The sequence below is a fragment of the Geotrypetes seraphini genome, chromosome 15 (assembly GCF_902459505.1).
Source record: "Geotrypetes seraphini chromosome 15, aGeoSer1.1, whole genome shotgun sequence".
NCBI lineage: Eukaryota > Metazoa > Chordata > Amphibia > Gymnophiona > Dermophiidae > Geotrypetes > Geotrypetes seraphini.
Window position 1 is genome coordinate 56,787,679 of NC_047098.1, and position 22,359 is coordinate 56,810,037.

At 43.6% G+C, this 22,359-nt stretch overlaps 1 protein-coding gene across 9 annotated transcripts in view; it reads left to right on the forward strand.

Annotated features, from left to right (window-relative positions):
- GTF2I (general transcription factor IIi) overlaps window positions 1–22,359 on the forward strand; it is a 158,699-nt gene that overhangs the window by 21,419 nt on the left and 114,921 nt on the right. For all 9 annotated transcript variants that reach the window (XM_033922230.1, XM_033922229.1, XM_033922225.1 and 6 more), the window contains exons 4-9: window positions 2,312–2,446; window positions 4,222–4,405; window positions 4,566–4,594; window positions 6,934–7,006; window positions 15,011–15,054; window positions 17,287–17,364. In XM_033922230.1, the coding sequence (XP_033778121.1) occupies window positions 2,312–2,446; window positions 4,222–4,405; window positions 4,566–4,594; window positions 6,934–7,006; window positions 15,011–15,054; window positions 17,287–17,364 (543 nt within the window). The remainder of the gene's footprint in view (window positions 1–2,311; window positions 2,447–4,221; window positions 4,406–4,565; window positions 4,595–6,933; window positions 7,007–15,010; window positions 15,055–17,286; window positions 17,365–22,359) is intronic.

Here is a 22,359-nt window from a genome sequence, read left to right on the forward strand (position 1 = left end):
TCTCAAGTGCACTTGAGATCCCAGTTAATCTCAAAGACATTGTGTCAGAAGATTATATTTGAATTTTGTGCGACAGCGCATTGTATTAGGTGGATAGTGAATTTCACAATAATAATTTAAGTGGTGATAACTTTTAACACCACCATATTTGGAAAACATTTATGTAAGCTAGAAACAGTCTCCTTAAAATCTGGATCTGTGGAAAACAGTTCCCTAATCTTAGATCAGTGGTCTCAAACACGCGGCCTGGGGGCCACATGCGGCCCGTCAGGTACTATTTTGAGGCCCTCAGTATGTTTATCATAATCACAAAAGTAAAATAAAACAGTTTCTTGATCATATGTCTCTTATGCTATAAATGACAATATTATTATTGGAGGCTTGGCCAAAAGGAAAGATTTATAAACTATGAAGGTTTTACCTCATACAAAATTGTCATTTCTTTAATAAGACATTAACTATTTTTTATGCGGCCCTCCAAGTACCTACAAATCCAAAATGTGGCCCTGCAGAGGGTTTGAGTTTGAGACCACTGTCTTAGATCCAACAGAGACTCAAGCGATCGTATTTAGTATGATAGTGGAGCACCTCTAATGTTCCGCAGACACCAAGGAAAATCCTGAAATGGTTGTAATATACTTATCTGTGCCTTTTTAAAAATAGACTCCTACAGCGATCCCCAGTTTTGCACAACTTTATCCCTCGTACAAAGGAACATAGCTCTGCACTGATCATGCACTCAGAATTGTATGCATTGCTCAGTATGTACACAGACTGCATAAAAGGAGACAGTCCTGCGGTGGGCCTTTCTTTTTATGCATGAATATACCCCCCAAAGCTAATGTTATTTCCAATAAGTTTTTGATCTCTTATCTACCCTCTCAGTGGAGCCTAGCAAGAATAAACTCCGTAACAGGCTCATTGGCTTGTACTAGAAATGACAAATGTATTTATTGATTCAATTTTCTATACCGTTCTCCCAGAGGAGCTCAGAATGGTTTACATGAATTTATTCAGGTGCTCAAGCATTTTTCTCTGCCTGTCCCGGTGGGCTCACAATCTATCTAATGTACCTGGGGGGGGGGGGATTAAGTGACTTGCCCAGGGTCACAAGAAGCAGTGTGGGTTTGAACCCACAACCTCAGGGTGCTAAGGCTGTAGCTTTAACCACTGCACCACCTGCAGGAGACAATTTTTGAATCTGTTCAGTTGCAATGCTCTAAATCAGTGGTCTCAAACTCAAACCCTTTGCAGGGCCACATTTTGGGTTTCTAGGTACTTGGAGGGCCGCAGAAAAAATAGTTAATGTCTTATTAAAGAAATGACAATTTTGCATGACATAAAACTCTTTATAGTTTATAAATCTTTCCTTTTGGCTAAGTCTTAATAATAGTATTGTAATTTATAGCTAAAGAGACATATGATCAAGAACCTGCTTTATTTTACTTTTGTGATTATGATAAACATACTGAGGGCCTCAAAATAGTACCTGGCGGGCCGCATGTGGCCCCCGGGCCGCGTGTTTGAGACCACTGCTCTAAATGTACTCACATGAAATTGTAACGAACAGAAACATGAAATAAAGTTCGTTGTCTTTCAGTCATCTGTAAGAAACCACAGAGTTCCAGTATTCAGAGTCATTGGTGCAGTCAAGAATGGTAATTTTCCACTGGTCAAAACTTAATAATAATAATAATAATAATAACTTTATTTTTGTATATCGCCATACCCAGGGAGTTCTAGGCGGTTCACATCAATTAAACAAAACTTAATAAGAAATTGCAATAAACTATCTTTACAAGTAAAGAAGGTATTGGAACAAAATTAACAAGAAATTACAATTGATCATGGTTACAGTTGATCATAATTACAGGCAATGAGGTGATAAAGATGGGCATGCGAGGGGGGGAATGAGTAGGTCATTGGAGTTAGTGAGATGGGGGAGATCTAAAAGAGGGGGGAGGGGACCGGGCGAGTTGGGTCGTTTGAGGGAGGGGAGAGAGAAATGGAAGAGATGGGATTAGGGATATTGAGCGTGGAATAAATGCGTTTTGAGTGTTTTTCGGAAATCAAGGTAGGAGTGGGCCTTGAGCAGAAGAATTTGGGCTAGCCAAGTGTTCTGTTTGGCTGCCTGGAAGGCGAAGGTTTTGTCGAAGAACCTTTTGAGGTGACAAAGTTTTAGGGAGGGAAACTTGGGAACAATTTGTTGCTATTTTGTTACCTTGAATACTAATGTACAGTAAATTTATTTTTCATAGCTAGCAAAAATACCCAGTACTTCTTATTCTCAGTTTTCCTCTTCCTTTTGCAGGCATTGCAGAAGAGGCAAACACCACAGACTTACAGATTACAAAACCAACCTCACCTGTAAGTAGTCTGATAATGGGCAGTGCTGAAAGGGAAGCTCTTAGAAGATCAGTGGAGGATTTGTTCTGCATTTGCTATGGTACATTTTGCCTTTTTATACTACAATGTATGCCTCATATTTCCACCCAGACATTTGGAGCCGTTTTCTGGCCCCATTTTATGCTTAAATCATGAATCTTTCATGGCCATTTCTTAATATCTCATGCTGTGCACTTTTACAAAAGTTACTTTGGTTAAAACACATAATTGTAAAATGTAGTCATTCTTTACTGTCCTTCCAGACCAGTCCAGATGTGCTGGGTTTTCTTTTAACCAAGAGATTAAAAAAATTAGGACGATTTAAGGGACATAGCAACAAGGTCCTTGTCTGCTTCTTGAGGCTTTGGTCTAGCTTGGATTTTCCCTTTACCCAGTGGTACTATTTATTTATTTAAAATATTATCTACCTAAAATCTAGGTGGCTCACAATAAAAACATTCATAATAACTTTAAAAACAAAACTTACTGTATTTTTCGAACCATAAGACGTACTTTTTCCACCCCCAAAAAGGGGGTGGAAAGGGGGGGTGCGTCTTATGGATCGAATACACTGCACCCCCCCAGGTACTTTTTTTAGTGGTATTCCCGTGCGGTCTCCAGGCTGCCTGTGTCTTTAGAAGAGCGACGCACAACGTAGGAGCACGACCTTTGCGCTTCTTTCATGGTTGCGCCGCTCTGTGATTGGCTGCTGCAGTCAGTTACTGACTGCAGCCAATCACAGAGCGGCGCAGGACCAGGCAGGAAGTGCAAAGGTCGTGCTCCTACGTTGCTCTTCAAAAGACACAGGCAGCCGTCCCGGAGACTGTGCTGGACCACACCTAAAAAAGGTACCGGGGGGTGGGGGTGAGGGGGGACAGCGGGCGGCTGCGGCTTCTGGCGGCTGCGGGTGGCTTCGGACTTCTGGCGGCTGCGGATGGCTTCAGGCTTCGGGCAGCTGTGGGCGGCTTTGGGCTTCCCAGCACCAGACCACCAGAGGCACCTACATGTAGAGGAGGAAAAAACAAGAAGAAAAAAATTCTGAACCAAATTTTTTTTTTCTTGGTTTTTCCTCCTCTATAGGTGGGTGTGTCTTATGGTCCGAAAAATACGTTACATTGAAAAACCAATAAAACATCATCTGCGTCGTACATAAACTGCTGTAGTAGATAAAGCAAACGGCTCCCTAAATTCACAGGTGATCTATGTTCAATAAAATACTTGCATGAAAAAATAGGTTTTTAACAGTTTTCATAGGTGCAGATTCCCAGGCATAATATTCCACATAACTGGACCAGCCATTGAGAAGGAAGACTTTTCTGTATTAACACAATATATCTTTTCATCACTTCTCACATCTAACAACATTCCACTTTCAGATCTCAACAAGCGCCCTGGCCGCTATATTGTTCAGGATTTCATGAATCAATTTTACTGGGGGACACCACCATTACTAGGATGGTGGCGATGACCCTCCATTTGTGATTGAAATGGAGGACAAGGAATTAGCATTTTGTGCAATGGACAACGCAAGGAGCTAGAAACCAGCCCAGGAGTGTAGTATGCAGGGATTCTCTCCAGAATTTGTGCCACTTAAGCACAAAACATTTTGTATGAGGACGTTTGTTTTGGTTATGGACACTTTCCCTGCTTCTGCTTTCAACGTTTAAGGCCAAAAAGGTACTTAGATGTTTTTTTTATTATGCCCCTCTATGTAAATTTAATAAATAAATGAGACCTGTGTTTTTTAAAATTCAAAATTGAATGAGAGAAAATTGCAAGCATGATTTAGTAGATGCTGTTTATAATGTTTGCTGTTCAACAAATTTTTACTTTCAGGTAAAGCATTAGGGAAATCAACGCCAGTGCCAGTGCCATATGAAAAGATGAATCGAGACAAGTCAGCTGTTGTAGTTCAGGGTCTTCCTGATGATGTTGCATTTGGACATCCGTCAATTTACAAAGCTGAAACATTGAAAAGGATCTTGGATAGCAAATCACAGCTTTTGTTCATTGTTAAAAGGTGACCTTCCTTTAAATTAGGATTGGTGTGAAGTATGTTTGTTGAGTACTGAACTGTAAATTTAATCTGTTTTATGTAGTACTAAATTCCATTTAACTACTATCGATTACATTTAAAAAGGTATAGATTTTCAAACATATATTTTTTCTTTTTAATGCAGGCCATTCTTAGATCCGAAGAAACAGCAAGGTGAGGAATTCAATTTTCAATTTCTGTTTTAGGTTTATACAGTATACTGTCTTCCTTCCTGAAAAAGGGATCTTATAGCAGTTTACATCATGAGAAGAATAAAATATATTTATACAACTTAAACAAGCTGCTATTGAATATGTCTATGCTACCCTCTGAGAGTCCTGGCAAGCACTACACAGACCCTGCCTGCATCCGCCTGTCTTGTAACCTTCCATCCATCAACTAGATTTTCACTCAACTCTGCCATAAAGCATTCCCCAGTGATTTGGATCTGGGCATAGAAGGAGGGAGGGAGAGATGCCCTGAGGGAGGAGGGAGAGGTGGACCTGGGGTAAAGAGAAGGGGAGGGGAAGAAAGAGTTGAACCTGAGGCTCGGGGCAGGGAGGGAGACAGACCTGGGGATAGAGAGAGTAGGACTTAGGGTAGAGGGAGGGAGGTTGGGAGCGAGAGAGAGTTGGATCTGGGGAAAGAGAGAGGGAGGTTGGAAGCGAGAGAGAATTGGACCTAGGGATAAAGAGAGGGAGGTTGGGAGCGAGAGAGAGTTGGACCTGGGGATAGAGAGAGGGAAGTTGGGAGCAAGATAGAGTTGGACCTAGTGGTAGAAGACTTAGATTGTGAGTCCACTAGGGACAGAGAGAGCACCTGCATATATTGTGTACAGCGCTGCGTATACCTTGTAGCGCTATAGAAATGGTTAATAGTAGTACTTCAATCCCGCAACTGCCTGGGGGATCACAGTTCCCACAAAGGCACTTATGGGGTTCAGCCAGCAGTGCTCACTGTTTTGCTGATCATTGCTGGTATTATGCCTCTCAATTTAATGCCGGGCCATGTTCTGGCTTTGACATAGAATTTCTGGATTTCTGAAACCAGCAGTTAATTTCGATAGTCAGTATATAATTGGCTAAGGAGCCCCACATAAAAAATATTATTGTACAGTGGTAAAAGTTTCACGTTTCAAGTTTATTTCGTATTTGAAAAAATTGCATTTTTCAAAGATTACAAAGCGATGAACAATAAAAACATTTTTAAATGAGGGAGACATACAGTTTTGGGATAGACAGACGTATAATCCATAGGGAAATCAGGGAAGAACTACAATTTGATATAGGACAGAGAACAAATAAGAATAAAACAATACGAGTTATATTAGATCAGTACTTGCCTACTTGAAATGGAAGTGATAATTCAGCTGAAAAGGCAAATTAATTAAAGGCGTCTCTGTACAAGAAACTTTTTAGTTTTGATTTAAATTTTTTGAGATTCTTTTTTTCTCTTACCTGAGCTGGTAGTAGGTTCCAGGTTTGGGGAGCGGTGACGGAGAAGTGTGGTACATCTAGTATTTATGATTTATAGGGATGGAGTAGTAAGTAGATTTTTGTCCTCAGATCGTAAGGAGCGGAAAGGAGAATATGGAATAATGGCTCGGTTTAGAAATAGCGGCGCATTGGATTGTATAATTTTAAATGTGATGAGCGACTGTTTATGAGTTATTCTATGGTTGATAGGAAGCCAAGAAGCAGTCTTTAGTAGCGGTGTGACATGGTCAAATTTTCTTTTACCTGTGATGATTTTTATAGCAGTATTTTGTATTGTAATCTTCTAATTTCCTTTTGTGTGATTCCTTTATAAAGTGAATTGCAGTAATCTAGTTTTGAAATAATTAACGACGTCGTGTGTGATTGTACGTGGCGCATGTATTGTCGGGGCGGCGGCTGGCTTGGCTTGGGAGCTGAGAGATCGTGTGCATGCTTCTACAGGATGGCGGCCAGCTTGAATCGGGAACCGGGAGGTGCTGGCGGACGGCAGAGGCATTGGCCAAAGCGGGAGGGCAGCAGCATGGGGACCCTGAGGGAAGGAAGCCACCCCGCTGAAGGGGCTGCAACACCCACAGACAGGTACCCACCACTGGGCCACCATATCTGAGAGCTCGGTTTGCGAGTCAACGCTTGTGTTGCGAGGTATGATTTGCGGGAGTGTTTTGCTCGTCTTGCAAACCGCATTACTTGCAAACCGAGGCTGTACTGGCTTTTATGCAGTCATATTTATGCGGTGACCTTGGCCACTTAAGTGCTGAATATCGGTTTTAACTGACCAAGTACTGATTGCCCCCAGAACACCCTCAAAATAACCAGTCTTTCCACTAAAATGACCAGCTAGCCCCAAACAGGCATTTCTGGCTGGCTAAATTGCTTTGATTATCAACAGCCCAAAAAATACCAGGGTCATATAACAATTTGCAGACCTGGGTTACTGATTTTAAACATTGCTAACAAATTAACCCCATCTGGTTTTTTGAATTAGCAACTGCCTTCAAAACACCATTTTTATTACAGGAGAAGATCTGCATAAAATTCAAATGCATGATCCTATTTATGATCTTGAAAGTACACTGATACCTCCTGACAGGTAATGTTAATATTTTTATTACAATTCATATCTTGGAACTCTGCCTCTTGATAAATGTACTAGCAGCCCAGTAAAGCCATGTTTGCAAGGAATTTTGTTTTTTAGTAAATATGAAAAAACCCCCAACTAATTCCTTACTCTATTAAATATAACTTATAAACCTATTTTTCTTATTAATGAGCTTTATTAGTTTCCTCAGTCCTATAGTCAATATGTAAACATGATAGTGTAGTATCAATTTTTTATTATGCTTGTTTTTTTGTTTTAAATATATACTATGCCACAAACTCTGAGTCAACATTAGTGTTTTTAGCTCCTAACTCCTAGTCACCTGTTCAGCACCCATGCCTATTTTAATCTTTCCCTCAAAAAGTAGATCCCTAACCCCTTATTTGTCCCATTACACTTCTCCCTCCGGATTCGCGGGGGATAGGGGCAGAGCCAGACCGCGAATGGCGAAAAACCGTGAATATCCGGCTCTGACCCACCCCCGCCTTCCCGGCCTTACCTGGTGGTCTAGCGGGCTTTTGGGGCAGGAGTGATCTTCCTACGCTCCTGCCCCGTGCAGATCGCCATTAGGAAATGGCTGCTGTGAGTTTCCGTAGTCTCTCGAGACTACGACGAGAACTCCCTACAGCTATTTCCTAATGGCGATCTGCACGAGGCAGGAGTGTAGGAAGATCGCTCCTGCCCCGAAAGCCCGCTAGACCACCAGGTAAGGCTAGGGGGAAAACTTAACGATTTTTTTTTTCTTTTCCCCCTCCCCAAAAAATCGCAAATATGTGAAATCATGATTGCCAAAACCTCGAATGGGGAGGGGGAAGTGTAGTTCGTTTGGAGTTTCCCATACACTCCACTTAAAGGTTTCCCAAATATGAGTAATTTGGAGAAGATTCAATTTGACAATTATGTAAGATAAGTTATCCCAGGACAAGCAGGTAGCATATTCTCAGCTATGGGTGACGTCATCCATGGAGCCCTGATGCGGACACTGCAAAAGCACTTTTGCTTGAACATAAGAACATAAGCATTGCCTCTGCCGGGTCAGACCAGGGGTCCATCGTGCCCGGCAGTCCGCTCCCGCGGCGGCCCCCAGGTCCATGACCTGAAAGTGTTCCCTACCTAACCTAAAATATCCATACCCTATTCGCTCAATGTCCTGTAAGGTAAACCTCTATCTGTACCCTGTAATCCCCTTCGCTTCCAGGAAGTCATCCAGTCCCTTTTTGAACCCCAGAATTGTACTCTGTCTTATCACCTCTCCGGGAAGCGCGTTCCAGGTGTCCACCACCCTCTGAGTGAAGAAGAACTTCCTTGCATTCGTTATGAATCTGTCTCCTCTCAGTTTTTCTGAATGACCTCTTGTTTTAGTTGTCCCTGCTAGTCTAAAGAATCTGTCCCTCTCCACCTTCTCTATGCCTTTCATGATTTTATAAGTCTCTATCATGTCCCCTCTCAGTCTCCACTTCTCCAGGGTAAAGAGCCCCAGCCTGTCCAACCATTCGGCATATGAAAGGTTCTCCATACCCTTTATCATCCTCGTTGCCCTCCTCTGGACCCTCTCGAGTATTGCCATGTCCTTCTTGAGGTATGGCGACCAGAATTGGACGCAGTATTCCAGATGTGGGCGCACCATTGCTTGATACAGTGGTAGGATAACTTCCTTCGTTCTGGTATTGATACCTTTCTTGATAATGCCCAATATTCTGTTCGCTTTTTTTGAGGCCACTGCACATTGTGCCACCGGCTTCATTGTGTTATCCACCAATACCCCCAGATCTTTTTCTTGGCTGCCTTCCCTGAGTACCGGAGAAATTGAAAGGGGACAGGTTTAGAACAAACGCTAGGAAGTTCTTTTTCACTCAGAGGGTGGTGGATACATGGAACGCGCTTCCAGAGGCTGTTGTAGACAAGAAAACATTAAATGGTTTCAAAGAAGGTTTGGATAGATTCCTAGAAGAGAAAGGGATTGGGGGGTATAGATAGGTATAGACCATTGCTCAGGCAATGGGCCTGATGGGCCGCCGCGGGTGCGGACCGCTGGGCAGGATGGACCTATGGTCTGCCTCAGCGGAGGCAACTTCTTATGTTCTTATGTTCTTACCCTCCCTCCCATCGCGTAGCTGTACATGGAGTTCCCCTTCCCTATGTGCAAGACCTTACATTTCTCCACATTGAAGCTCATCTGCCATTTTTTTGCCCACTCACTCAGTTTGTTCAGGTCGCTCTGCAGTTCTTTGCATTCCTCAACAGTTCTGACTCTGCTGGAGAGTTTTGTGTCATCCGCGAACTTGATAACTTCGCACTTTGTCCCCGTTTCTAGATCATTAATAAATATATTGAACAGCAGTGGTCCCAGCACTGACCCTTGCGGAACACCACTTGTGACCCCTATCCAGTCAGAGTAGTGCCCCTTTACTCCTACCCTTTGTTTCCTGTCCGCCAGCCAATTTTTGATCCATCTGTGCACGTCCCCTTCCACCCCGTGACTCCACAGTTTCTTCAGTAAGCACTCATGGGGCACCTTGTCGAAGGCTTTTTGGAAATCTAGATATATAATGTCTACTGGGTCACCTTGGTCCAATTGCTTACTTATCCCCTCAAAGAAATGCAGTAGATTTGTCTGGCATGATCGGCCTTTACAGAAACCATGCTGGCTCGATCTCATCAGATTATTTTTTTCTATATGCTCATTGATACCTTCCCTGATCAGTGATTCGGCCATCTTCCCTGGAACAGAGGTTAAGCTCACCGGTCTGTAGTTTCCCGGGTCGCCTCTCGATCCTTTTTTGAAGATCGGTGTAACATTCGCTATCTTCCAGTCCTCCGGGATTACCCCTGTTCTCAAGGACAGGTTGCAAATATGCTGCAGAACTTTATTTTTTATTTTTTATAAACTTTATTAATTTTCAACATGTGTACAAAGTGCAGAAAATTATTAAACAAATAACATAATAAACAGCACTTACAACCAAACAGGAGATAATATAAAGTGCTTGAAGAACTTTAGAAAGTTTGCGACTGACCGCACCGCACATGTGCGAGTGCCTTCCCGCCTGACATAGGGCACACGTCTCCTCAGTTCTCATTTTTCCTCGGAGCCACAAAGTCCTCTTCAATCGCTCTGCGTGTTTTTTTGTGTGACTTCTCGCTGCAGAATTTCTTATTTCTTCTTTGATTCTTTTTTTTATAAAACTAAAAAAAAATATATGAGGGGAGACCCGGCGAGTCTGACCTTGGTACTGGGAAAAATGGTAGAGGCGCTGATAAAGGACCGCATCATTGATCACCTTGACAGACACGGTCTGATGAGGACCAGCCAGCACGGTTTCAGCAAAGGCAGATCTTGTCTGACAACTTGCTGCACTTCTTCGAGGGAGTAAACAGGAAGATAGACAAGGGCGACCCGGTCGACATTGTATATCTGGACTTTCAGAAGGCGTTTGATAAGGTTCCACATGAACAACTACTTCAGAAAATTGCGAGCCATGGAATCAAGGGTGAAATACTCACATGGATTAAAAACTGGCTGGAGCATAGGAAACAGAAAGTGGGGGGTAAATGAACAATACTCGGACTGGAAGAGCGTCACCAGTGGGGTGCTGCAGGGCTCGGTGCTTGGACCCGTGCTCTTCAATATCTTTATAAACGATCTGGACATAGGTACAACGAGCTAGGTGATTAAATTTGTGGACGATACGAAGGTATTCAGAGTAATGAAGACTCAGGGGGATTGCGAAGATCTGCAACGTGACATAATCAGGCTCGAGGAATGGGCATCGACATGGCAGATGAGATTCAACGTGGATAAGTGTAAAGTGATGCATGTCGGTAACAAAAATCTCATGCACGAATACAGGATGTCTGGGGCAGTACTTGGAGAGACCTCCCAGGAAAGGGACTAGGGAGTTCTGATCGACAAGTCGATGAAGCCATCTGCGCAATGTGCGGCGGCGGCAAAAAAGGCGAACAGAATGCTAGGAATGATAAAGAAGGGGATCATGAACAGTTCGGAGAAGGTTATCATGCCGCTGTACCGGGCCATGGTGCACCCTCACCTGGAGTACTGCGTACAGCACTGGTCGCCGTACATGAAGGACATGGTACTACTCGAAAGGGTCCAGAGAAGAGCGACCAAAATGGTTAAGGAGTTGGAGGAGCTGCCATACAGTGAAAGATTAGAGAAACTGGGCCTCTTCTCACTCAAACAGAGGTGATTGAGAGGGGACATGATCGAAACATTCAAGGTACTGAAGGGGATAGACAGTAGATAAGGACAGGTTGTTCACCCTCTCCAGGGTAGGGAGAACGAGAGGGCACTCTCTAAAGTTGAAAGGGGATAGATTCCATACGAACATAAGGAAGTTCTTCACCCAAAGAATAGTGGAAAACTGGAACGCTCTTCCGGAGGTTGTCGTAGGGGAAAACACCCTCCAGGGATTCAAGACAAAGTTAGACAAGTTCTTGCTGAACAAGAATGTGTGCTGGTAGGGCTACTCTCAGTTAGGGCATTGGTCTTTGACCAGAGGGCCGCTGCGTGAGCGGACTGCTGGGCATGATGGACTGCTAGTCTGACCCAGCAGCGGCAAATCTTATGTTCTTATATATATTTTCTTTCTTAGTTTAATTTTTGGCCGTTTTTGACAGCGAGGCCTTATTCTCCACCTCAGCCAAATCCGCCCAAGGGCTGAGGCGGTCTTCCCTCCCATGTCCCGCTGGTTAACCGGCTTTAAAAAGTGTAGCAGGTGTCAGCGCACTATTTCTCTAATGGACCCCTACAAGTGGAGCATCCAGTGTCTGGGGCCAGACCACCATGTGGAGTCTTGTTCAACGCTACAGAAGTGGTCCATCAAGAACTGTATGATCCAGCAGAAACAGCTTTTTGGTATGGATGCTGCTTCAGTACCTCCAACACTGACCAAATCCTCGACATCCAAGGCATCAACATTGCCGGAGGTACCGGTGTCCAAGTCGGTGTTGTCATTGGTTGCTCCGGCAGGTAAGCCAGCCAAGAAGCCACCAGCTTCCCAGACAGGGTCTCAGGCCATTAAGGTACAGAGTGAAGTCGTACCGGCCAGACAGACCCCGATGTGGCTCGCTTCCACATCTAGAGGGGCCACACAATAGACTGTCTTGTTCCTACAAAATTTGGGATTCAAAATCAACTTTACCAAATCTCAGCTGCAGCCCTCTCCGACTCTACAATTTATTGGAGCTCTTCTAGACACTGCAACTCAGAACATTCTTTTCCCAGCAGCGTCAAGATGCTCTTGTACAACTTTGCCAACAAATGTCCACCCTTCCTTCAGTCTCAGTGAGGCACATGATGGTTCTCCTAGGTCACATGGCCTCTACAGTTCACATGACTCCTTTTGCCAGATTTTACCTAAGGATTCTTCAGTGAACCCTGGCTTCTCAATGGTCACAGACTTTCGACCCGCTCTCCCAGCACATTACAGTGACATCTTCTCTACGGCAATCTCTTCAGTGGTGGATGCTCTCTTCCAGTCTTTCCAGAGGTTTGCTGTTTCAAACACCCCCTCACCAGAAGGTTCTCAAGACAGATTCATCAACCTATGCTTGGGGGGGGGGGGGGGCTCATCTAGACCAGCTCCGTACTCAAGGGCATTGGTCTGCCACAGATTATCGAAATCACATAAATCTGTTGGAACTCAGAACGATCTTCCATGCTCTCAAGGCTTTTCAGCATCATCTTCAAGACCCAAGTGGTTTTCATTCATACAGACAACCAAGTAGCCATGTACTATGTGAACAAGCAGGAAGGGACAGGATCCCTTCTCCTTTTTCAGGAAGCTCAGAAGATTTGGAATTGGGCAATCCCTCACAACATTTTTCTGAGAGCTGTCTATATTCAAGGAGAGAAAAATTCACTGGCAGACAAATTAAGCCGCATTCTGCAACCTCACGAATGGAAGCTCACTTCACTGACTCTCCATCAGATTTTTTCTCAGTGGGGGACTCCTCAAGTAGACCTTTTTGCATCTTCCCACAACAACAAACAGTCCCAGTTCTGTTCTAGACTATACTGTCCTCATCGCCTGGAAGCAGATGCTTTTCTACTGGAATGGACGAACAAGTTCCTCTATGCATTCCCTCCATTTCCACTTATTCTCAAGACACTTGTCAAACTCAAACAAGAACATGCTACCATGATTCTGATAGTTCCTCGGTGGCCCAGACAGCCTTGGGTCTCCCTTCTACTTCAACTCATCAGCAGAGAACCACTTCTTTTACCAATATTTCTGTCTCTACTCACACAGAGTCATGGTTCTCTTCTTCATCCCAGCCTGCAGTCTCTACATTTGATATCCTGGTTCCTCTCGGGATGACTTCACAGTTTTGGTTTTCTCAATCTATCAGAGATATCCTAGATTCTTTCAGAAAACCTGCCACCAGACAATGTTACAACCAGAAGTGGACTACGTTTTCTGCTTTGTGCGATCTTTAGAAACCTAGAAACATAGAAAATGACGGCAGAAAAGGGCCACGGCCCATCTAGTCTGCCCACACTAATAGCCCACCCCCTAACTACCTCCATGAAGAGATCCCACATGCCAATCCCATCTTTATCGCCAGGAACCTCAGTCTACCTCCTTGTCTTCAGTTCTGGATTATCTATTTAATTTATTTCGATCTGGCCTCATATCCATCTCTGTTAGAGTCCATCTCAGTGCAATTGCTGCTTTTCATGAACCACTAGAGGGAAAACCTATCTGCTCATCCTGTGGTTTCCAAATTTATGAAAGGACTTTTCAATATCAAACCACCTCCAGTGGTTTGGAATCTCAGTGTTGTTCTTGCTCAACTGATGAAGCCTCCATTTGAACCAATGTCTACTGCTCATCTTAAATATCTCACTTCGAAGGTAATTTTCCTCATCTCTCTCACGTCTACTTGCAAAGTTAGTGAGCTACAAGTTTTGGTAGTGGACCCACCGTTTACAGTATTCCGTCATGATAAAATGGTACTTCGCATTCATCCAAAATTCTTACCCAAAGTTGTTACAGAATTTCATCTCAATCAATCCATTGTGCTCCCTGTGTTTTCTCCCAAGTTTTATTCTCATCCTGGAGAAACTACTCTTCATACTCTGAACTGCAAACGTGTTTTGGCCTACTATTTACAAAGGACTAAATCACATAGATCTTCTCAACTTTTTGTCTCCTTTGATCCAAACAAGTTGGGACATCCTGTTTCCAAAAGAACAATTTCCAACTGGTTGGCTGCTTGCATCTCGTGCTGTTATGCTCAGGCTGGGCTGCAACTAGAGGGTCAAGTCACAGCCCACAAAGTTAGAGCTATGGCAGCTTCAGTAGCTTTCCTCAGATCTACTCCTATTGAGGAAATCTGCAAAGCTGCCACTTGGTCCTCGGTTCATACATTCACTTCTCATTATTGTCTGGATACTTTTTCCAGATGGGATGGCCATTTCGGCCAGGCAATATTACAAAATTTATTCTCCTAAGTTGCCAACACTCCCACCATCCCCTTCTGGTTAGCTTGGAGGTCACCCATATGTAAGAATAGGATGCTTGCTTGTCCTGGGATAAAGCACAGTTATTTGCCGTAACAGGTGTTATCCAGGGACAGCAGGGAGCTATTCTCACAACCCACCCACCTCCCCTGGTTGGCTTCTCTGCTAGCTATCTGAACTGAAGAGACGCTCGCCCTGCACTGGGCGGGAAGGCACTTGCAAACTTTCTGAAAGTTCTTCAAGCAAGTCTGCTTGTGAGGCTGTCCGCATCGGAGCTCCTTGGATGACGTCACCCCTATGTTGGGAATATCTGCCTGCTGTCTCTGGATAACACTTGTTATGGTAAGTAACTGTGCTTTATGTAATAAGTTATGGTATATCAAATAAATTGAACTTGAACTTATGTAAGAGGTTGTATAACTTTATAAAGGTATGAGAAATAGAGTAAGGTATGGCATTTATTTTATAGCAAACTTTACTCTTGGCTATGCCTTTCTTCCCTTTTTTAGTTTTCATCCCATTAATGTGAAAAGAGAGCCAAGTGAAGATTCTGGTATGTAAAATGATATTTCTGTAGATCTTCCAATATTATATGTTTTGGAGAAGAGAGAGGAGAGTGTTTATACTAAGGAAAAGTGTATGTAGTAATAGTATAAGTTATGCAAAACTGCAGTTCTGTATAAATCATACAAATTTGCAAGTTACATGGAATCATTTATTCATTGTACAAAGTATTGCATATAAACAAAGGTCAAAGAAGCAATACATTGACAATTGCTGAAGGAAAAAGCTCTTGACTTTTTAATGCTGAAGCGAGTCAACCGGTTGATTTGTGCAGAAAGAAATTTCAGTTTAAAGCAATTGCATAGGTTCTTGTGATATTGATACAAACAGACTGTGACATAACCTACTTTTGGGAGCCAGTTCAGAATTGAAAAATTATTGACAATTTTTAAAGGGAATATTGGTCATATTCAGAGGAGCAGAAATGCCATGAAGATGACTAGCTCGGTTACAAGAATCATCTGCATTATAATTACCATAAGCCGAGATTTTTGGGCCAAAAAAATGGCCCAAAATGGTGGGTCTTGGCTTATATTCGGGTCAGCACTCACCCGCCATTCACAGACCTGTTACAGGCCTATGCCAGGCCTGTTGTAAGTCCTGGTGATCCAGCGGTGGACCGTGACAAGAGGGATCCCTCCCATCCTCCTGCTGTGGTTTCAATAAACTCCACTGTGTTCCTTTTGTGACCACTGCCTTGCTTTGTGACTCTACTGCTTTTGGACACGAATCCAATTTGTTCTTTTTCTCTGTTACAAGCCAATTTTTATTTCTCATTTTCCTAGTATTCATTTTGTTTTAAAATATTTTGCCATATAGGGTTTCTACATGGAAGTTCTAGATGTTTCCAAGTGTAAATATCTACATGTAAAGGGAATTTTAGAAAAGGCTCAGTTTATACATGGTAGTCCATAATCTATAGAAATTGCAGGGTGTGTGGTTTGGAAATGGCCTGGGCAGGTTAGACACCTACACATGTATTCCCTAGTTCAGTGTGCCACAAAGTTTTAAAACCGCGGCACACTAAACTGCGGTCCACGGCTGGAGGGCATCCGGAAATATGTGTATGTCGACGTGATGATTTCATGGGTCTGCTCATGCGTGAATGCCCTGAACTTCCTGTTAATGCTGGTGGGGGAGATGCTGGAGAAGTGCGGAGAGGAGAGGCGCCAGCTGACTGCCTGCAGGACATGCCTCTTGCTTCGAGAAGCACATCCTGTAAGCGGTTAGCTGGCGCCAGCACCGCTCCTCATCACCAGTATCTCACAGCACACCTGGAATCTCGCTGCGGCACATTCGTGTGTCCCTGCACACAGTTTGCAATGCACTGCCCTAGTTCATAAAGTAAATGTACATATAGGAACGGATATTTCTACTTGGGGACTTTCAGCTGCTTATGGGCACATATAGTTGTTTTTTTTTTTTTAAGTGGACCTTTCAGCCAGCCCTGTAGAGAAGGAATTAATTGAGGTATCCTCCTTAATCCCTCCTCCAAACTTAAAATAAAGTTTATGTTCTCTGTAATTAACAGCATTTACACACATACTTATTCAAAATGGTTGACATAAACATGTAAGTGAATAACTAAGTAGTGTGTAAGTGTTGGCACTTATAGGCATAAGTTGCCAAGTTTTCTCTGATTTTTTTCCCCCTGTATATTTATTTATAAAATTTCTAAACCGCCTAAAACTAAGCGGTTAACAATTAAGAAACATTCATAATAATTGATGAATAATACATGTATAAAATGCATTCACATTTCATTGCAATTACATGGTAATTTCATCCTCCTAAAATAATGTTGAGGGCTCAATAATTTACACAGTAGCCATCCCATTAAATAAAGTACAATAACCACAGCTTAAAATTATTATTAAATATTTCTCATAAATAGTTTTTTTTTTTAAAAAAAAGCCTCTACAAACAGTTGTGGGTTTACCACTGCACACATCAGCAAATATAGATACAATTCTGCAGATATTTAGAAAAGGCACTACTCTGGCAGATCCTACATTCTATTTAAAATGGGACTCAGAATGTGAGTTCTGGTTTCTGTGAGTTGTCTATTCAAGTAAAGGCTTTAACTGAATCTGACTTTTTAATGGGGAAAATATCAGTCAGAATCAGGGATTGAAATATCTAGATCAAAGAAGAAGAAAATGTTGAGCAAAATGTTGGTTTATTATTTCAAAAACATTGATGGATATACTTTTTTTAATAGGAAGTTCACTAGAGCTAACAGCAGTTACTGTGAAGGAAGAAGCAGAAGATCCTAACTATTTTCAGTATGGTATTCCAGGTAACAGTGTTTCTCCTGAGAAATGCCTGCGCTAGTATTAACATTGTAGGGCAGCTAAATAACATAATGGGTGTGGCTGTAGGCATATGGAAATTAATCTGAGAAGTGAATCCTTGAGTACTTAGGCCCAGATTCATTAAACTGTAACGATTGTCACAAAACCGGTTTGACTGGTTTTGCAATCATTCGTGTTCCCTTGACCCGATTCATAAAACTGCTGTCCGATGTGCTTCTCTGAGCACTCACCCAATCTCCGATCTGAGCATGCTAATGAGGGAAAATACCTTGCAAGAGAAGGCAGCGATCGATTCACAAAGCAGAAGAGATCCCGACTGGGTTTACCAATCCAAAAAAGAGCGACTGCTTAGGACCAATTGCTCACTATCTGTGGCCGACTCTTCTGCCCTGAAACCTCACCGAGGGATGCACACTCCATCCTGCCCCCAAACGCTCCCCCCTCTGCGAATATGGCAGGAGGGATGCCCATTCCTTCCTGCCGTCAGGCGTCCTCCTTGTACCTTTAAGTTGGGAGCAGGAGGGGTGTTCAGTCCCTCCTGCTCCTCCGATGGCTGCCATCAGCAATGTGGGTATAGGGAGGGGCCTAAGGCCCTGATTGGTTTAGGCATCTCGGGCTCCTCCCTTGGGAGGGGCCTGAAGTGTCTGAGACAATTAGAGACTTCCTTAGGGCTAGTGAATCAATCACTGTTTGAAAATCAGCCAGAGAATTGGCCAACAGTGATTGAGTTGCTATCTTTAGTGAATCTGGGCCTTAGACTATTTAAGGTAACTCTGATCCTTTCATTGCCACACAAGCAATGGGGATGGTAGCAGCATGATGGAAGGGAACATGAGAGGAGATTATGGGGAGGGGGTGATTGAAGGGAATATCAGAAGAGATTCTGGACATGGGGACAGTGGAGGGAAAGATCAAGGAAGATGCTAGACATGCATAGGTAAGAGATGGAAAGCTATAGATAGATGTGGTAAAAAGGGAAGATTTGAAGACTGCAAGGTGAGGAGGGATGAAATTTGAGTAGATGAGAGGAAGAAAAATGGAAGAAAGCTGGGTGTGAAAAATCAGTGAGTGAGATAAATGTGGGGGAAGAAGTGAAGAAGACAGGAGGAGAGAAAAAAAATGGCAAATGGACAGGAGGCTCTAGATAGTGAGCTAAGAGGCTATAAAAAAAAAAAAAAAAGAAACAGAGACTGGGGATTAAGTATGATTTAAAAAAATGAAATTGCCAAACAATAAAGGTAGAAAAATTTTTTTATTTTCAGTTTAATGACCAAATCCAGGTATTCTGTTAACATTGAGGCCCTGATTCTGCAAAGTGCGTCCCGATTTTAGGCAGCTGTAGGCGTCCTACATCTGTCTAATCAGCCAATCGGGATGCACGTTTTTTTTAAAAAATGCTCCCCGGGCGAGCCACCTATATTGAAGGCGCCTCCGGGAGCCTAGGGAGGCCCGCAAGACCACCTAAGCTCACCTTAGGCGAACCTAGGCGGCCCTACGCGTCTCCCTAGTAGAGGAAGAGACGCTTACAATGTAGGCCAGCAAAATGCTGCTATATTGTAAGTAGACGTCGCTATACTTATCACGGCAAGGGATTTCCCTGCCGCGATAAGTATAGCGGCCGCTTTTCCCCCCACCCCGATCGCCAGCAGGAGGGTGCCCAATCCCTCCTGCCGGAGGATGCTTCCCCCCAGACTCCCCCGTTCTAACAATCCCCCGCCGCGCTAACACTCCCCAATGACCCCCCCTAATCTCACCCCCCAAAACTAACCTCTTGATTGTTGGCCAGCTGGACGGGTCTTGGTGCAGTCCAGCCGGCAGGCCCGCCTCATCGAAATGAGGCAGGCCCGCCCCTTCCAGTCCCATCCCCACTAAGCCTAAGGCCTGATTGGCCCAGGCTCTAGAACAGTGGTTCCCAACCCTGTCCTGGAGGACCACCAGGCCAATCGGGTTTTCAGACTAGCCCTAATGAATATGCATGAGAGAGATTTGCATATAATGGAAGTGACAGGCATGCAAATCTGCTCCATGCATATTCATTAGGGCTAGTCTGAAAACCCGATTGGCCTGGTGGTCCTCCAGGACAGGGTTTGGAACCATTGCTCTAGAAGATTTGTTCTATAAGTTCTGAATTACTTTTTTAGGTTTTTGGATTCATAATATGACTGCTACTGGAGAGGAGTTATATTGCCTTTACTGAAGGAAGCCAGAATCAGTCTTTGTGTATGGTAAAATACTATAGTTGTGCTCCGCACCCATTGTTGGCTATATATCTGCGTTTAACTCAATGGTGATGCAATGTCAAGGGTCAATATTTTTTTTAATATTAGAATTACAGGCTACATAATATAACTTAAAACCATTTTTGCTGGGTATAGCTAATATTGGCAAAGTTTTTATTCCCCCTATTGTATATTTTGGAAACATAAGTCGTGTTCTTTTTTTGGTGGGTCAACTGCCGGACTATTCAGAGTCAGGATGTCGTTATCCCTGACCAGAGTTTTCAGGGGGGTCTCTATCTTTTGGCTACCTTGGGGTGTGGGGGGGTGCCTACTCATTCCTTGCCTCAGGCAGCAAATACCTTAGGTTGCTTCTGTACACCAGGAAGGTGGTAAGACAGTATTATACATCCTTTCTTTTCTGAACCTGTTAGTATAGTGAGCCTTACGAGCAGTGCCTTCTAGGATTTTGTGGTCTTGTATGCCATGATCTTATCTTGGTGCTGGAGATTTCCTCCTCTAGTTCGCGCCACAGGTGAAGGGGAAGGAGCGACTAAGATGGTTACGGGGCTGGATGAGTTGCCGTACAGCGAAAGATTAGAGAAACTTGGCCTTTTCTCCCTTGAACAGAGGAGATTGAGAGGGAACATGATTGAAACATTCAAGGTATTGAAGGGAATACACTTGGTGGAGAGGGCACTCTCTAAAATTGAAAGGGGATAGATTCTGTATGAATGTAAGGAAGTTCTTCTTCATCCAGAGAGTGGTAGAAAACTGGAACGCTCTTCCGGGTCTGTCATAGGGGAAAACACCCTCCAGGGATTCAAAACCAAGCTCGACAAGTTCCTGCTGAACCAGAATGTACGCAAGTAGGGCTAGTCTCAGGGCACTGGTCTTTGATCAGAGGGCCGCTGCGTGAACGGACTGCTGGGCACGATGGACCACTGGTCTGACCCAGCAGCGGCAAGTCTTATGTTCTTATGTAAACCTTAGGCCATGCAAAGGTGATGATGATGAGGAGGAGCTCTGGCCACAGTAAATTGTTGCTGAGGAATCCCTCAATGTTCTGGGGTGCTTCAGGAGGGAGGAGCCATTGGTGGAAAGACTGGGGCTCTCAAGATTGAGGTTTGAGGATGAGATGCCCCTGGCACTGTGTGCTTGAGCCTGTAATTCCACTGGTTTAGCGCTGTGATTTAAGGCTTTAGAAAAGTATTTGTTGGCACCAATGAGACCTTACTGCCTTATCTGCTGTGAGTGCCCTTTCATAGTTCTTATGTTAAGCCTGTGAGCGCCATTTTGATCTCTATTTATAAGAGCCAAACATGCTGATTCTTTAAATGATTTCAGTCATGATTTCTTAGATTGCTGTTTAGGGGTGCCACTTTTTTCACAGTTTTACGTTTGCAGGATTTTTTTTTCTGTTACTCATTTTGATGACAGAACTACAATTTAATTAAATTTAAGAGCTTAAGTTCTCTTTATCCTGACCTGTTGACCGGTTCAGAGTGAATCACTGTTCAACATAAAATGAAGTACAATATATAGTACTGTATAAGTAAATTCCCCAAAGAATTACCAGAACCCAGGTGTAATAAAATGTTTGATTAAAATTACATTAAACAAATCTAAAATCAACCAAAGTTAACTAAAAACTGTGGAAAAATTAACCCCCGTAATCTAGGGGTTTCTAGGGATTACCTAGAACTTAATGCAGTCCCCTGCCTAATTTAGCATTTTTCTGTCACTTTTGTGTAATTCTGTTCATAGCATTCGACTTGACAGTTTATAAAAATTTCAAGCTTATTTCTGCTACGTTTTGCAAGAGAACAAGAAGTTAAATAAACACATGCACTAGTTGGTGAATTTATAAATATTTTATGTCTGACCTTATCTGCCTGGTAGGTTTGTGAATCTGCCATTTATGAGTTAAGTCAGCAGCCTTTTGTGGTAATAATGTACAGTATACCCCCGCAAATTCATGGTTCAGAATTTACGGACTCAGTCGTTCACGGTTTTTCCCCATGGAGCAGCCAATAGCTGGAAAGTTCACATCTCCCCAACCAATCTTGATGGAAGGCGAACCCCGAATGAGAGCTGAGCCACATGCGAGGGTGGGCCAGAGCCAGAGAGAAGGAGGAGGGGGCATGCCAAGCGCGTGAGGTTTAGGTCACTGGCTGCGACGAGGGGATGTGACTGCAAGCGTTTTATGTAGGACAACTGACTTTAAACTGCATCCAATATTCGCGGGCATTTCAAGAACGTAACCCCTGCGAATTTTGGGGAAGTACTGTACTTCGGTTTAATCCACAGAAAATTATATGCATTACTAAGTATGTCTGCTGCTTTCTTTCCTGATATTAGTCATCTTAAGCTGCACAATATTCAAAGAAGTGATGTATTCCCATGCTTCCTATATATTTATCTGCTCTTTTGCTTCCCATTTTCTAAAGCAAACTGTATCTTGCAAATGGAGGGGGCATCTTCTGTAACAAAAAGGAAATACAGTGGTACCTCGCTGTACGAGCGCCCCCCCCCCCCCGCGAACGGGCACCCTCCCCCCCGCGATCCGGCACCCTCCCGCTGCCATCGGGCACACCCCCCTCCCCCCCCGCCGCCACCTGAGATCCCCCAACCCACCCGAACCCTCTTCTTACTTCTAGTGTAGCCTCCGCATCGGCACCAGCATGCACGCATGCTCAAGGCCCGGCACAGGAAGCAGATTTTCGGGCACAGGACATGCTGATGCCAGCGATGCCGATGCGG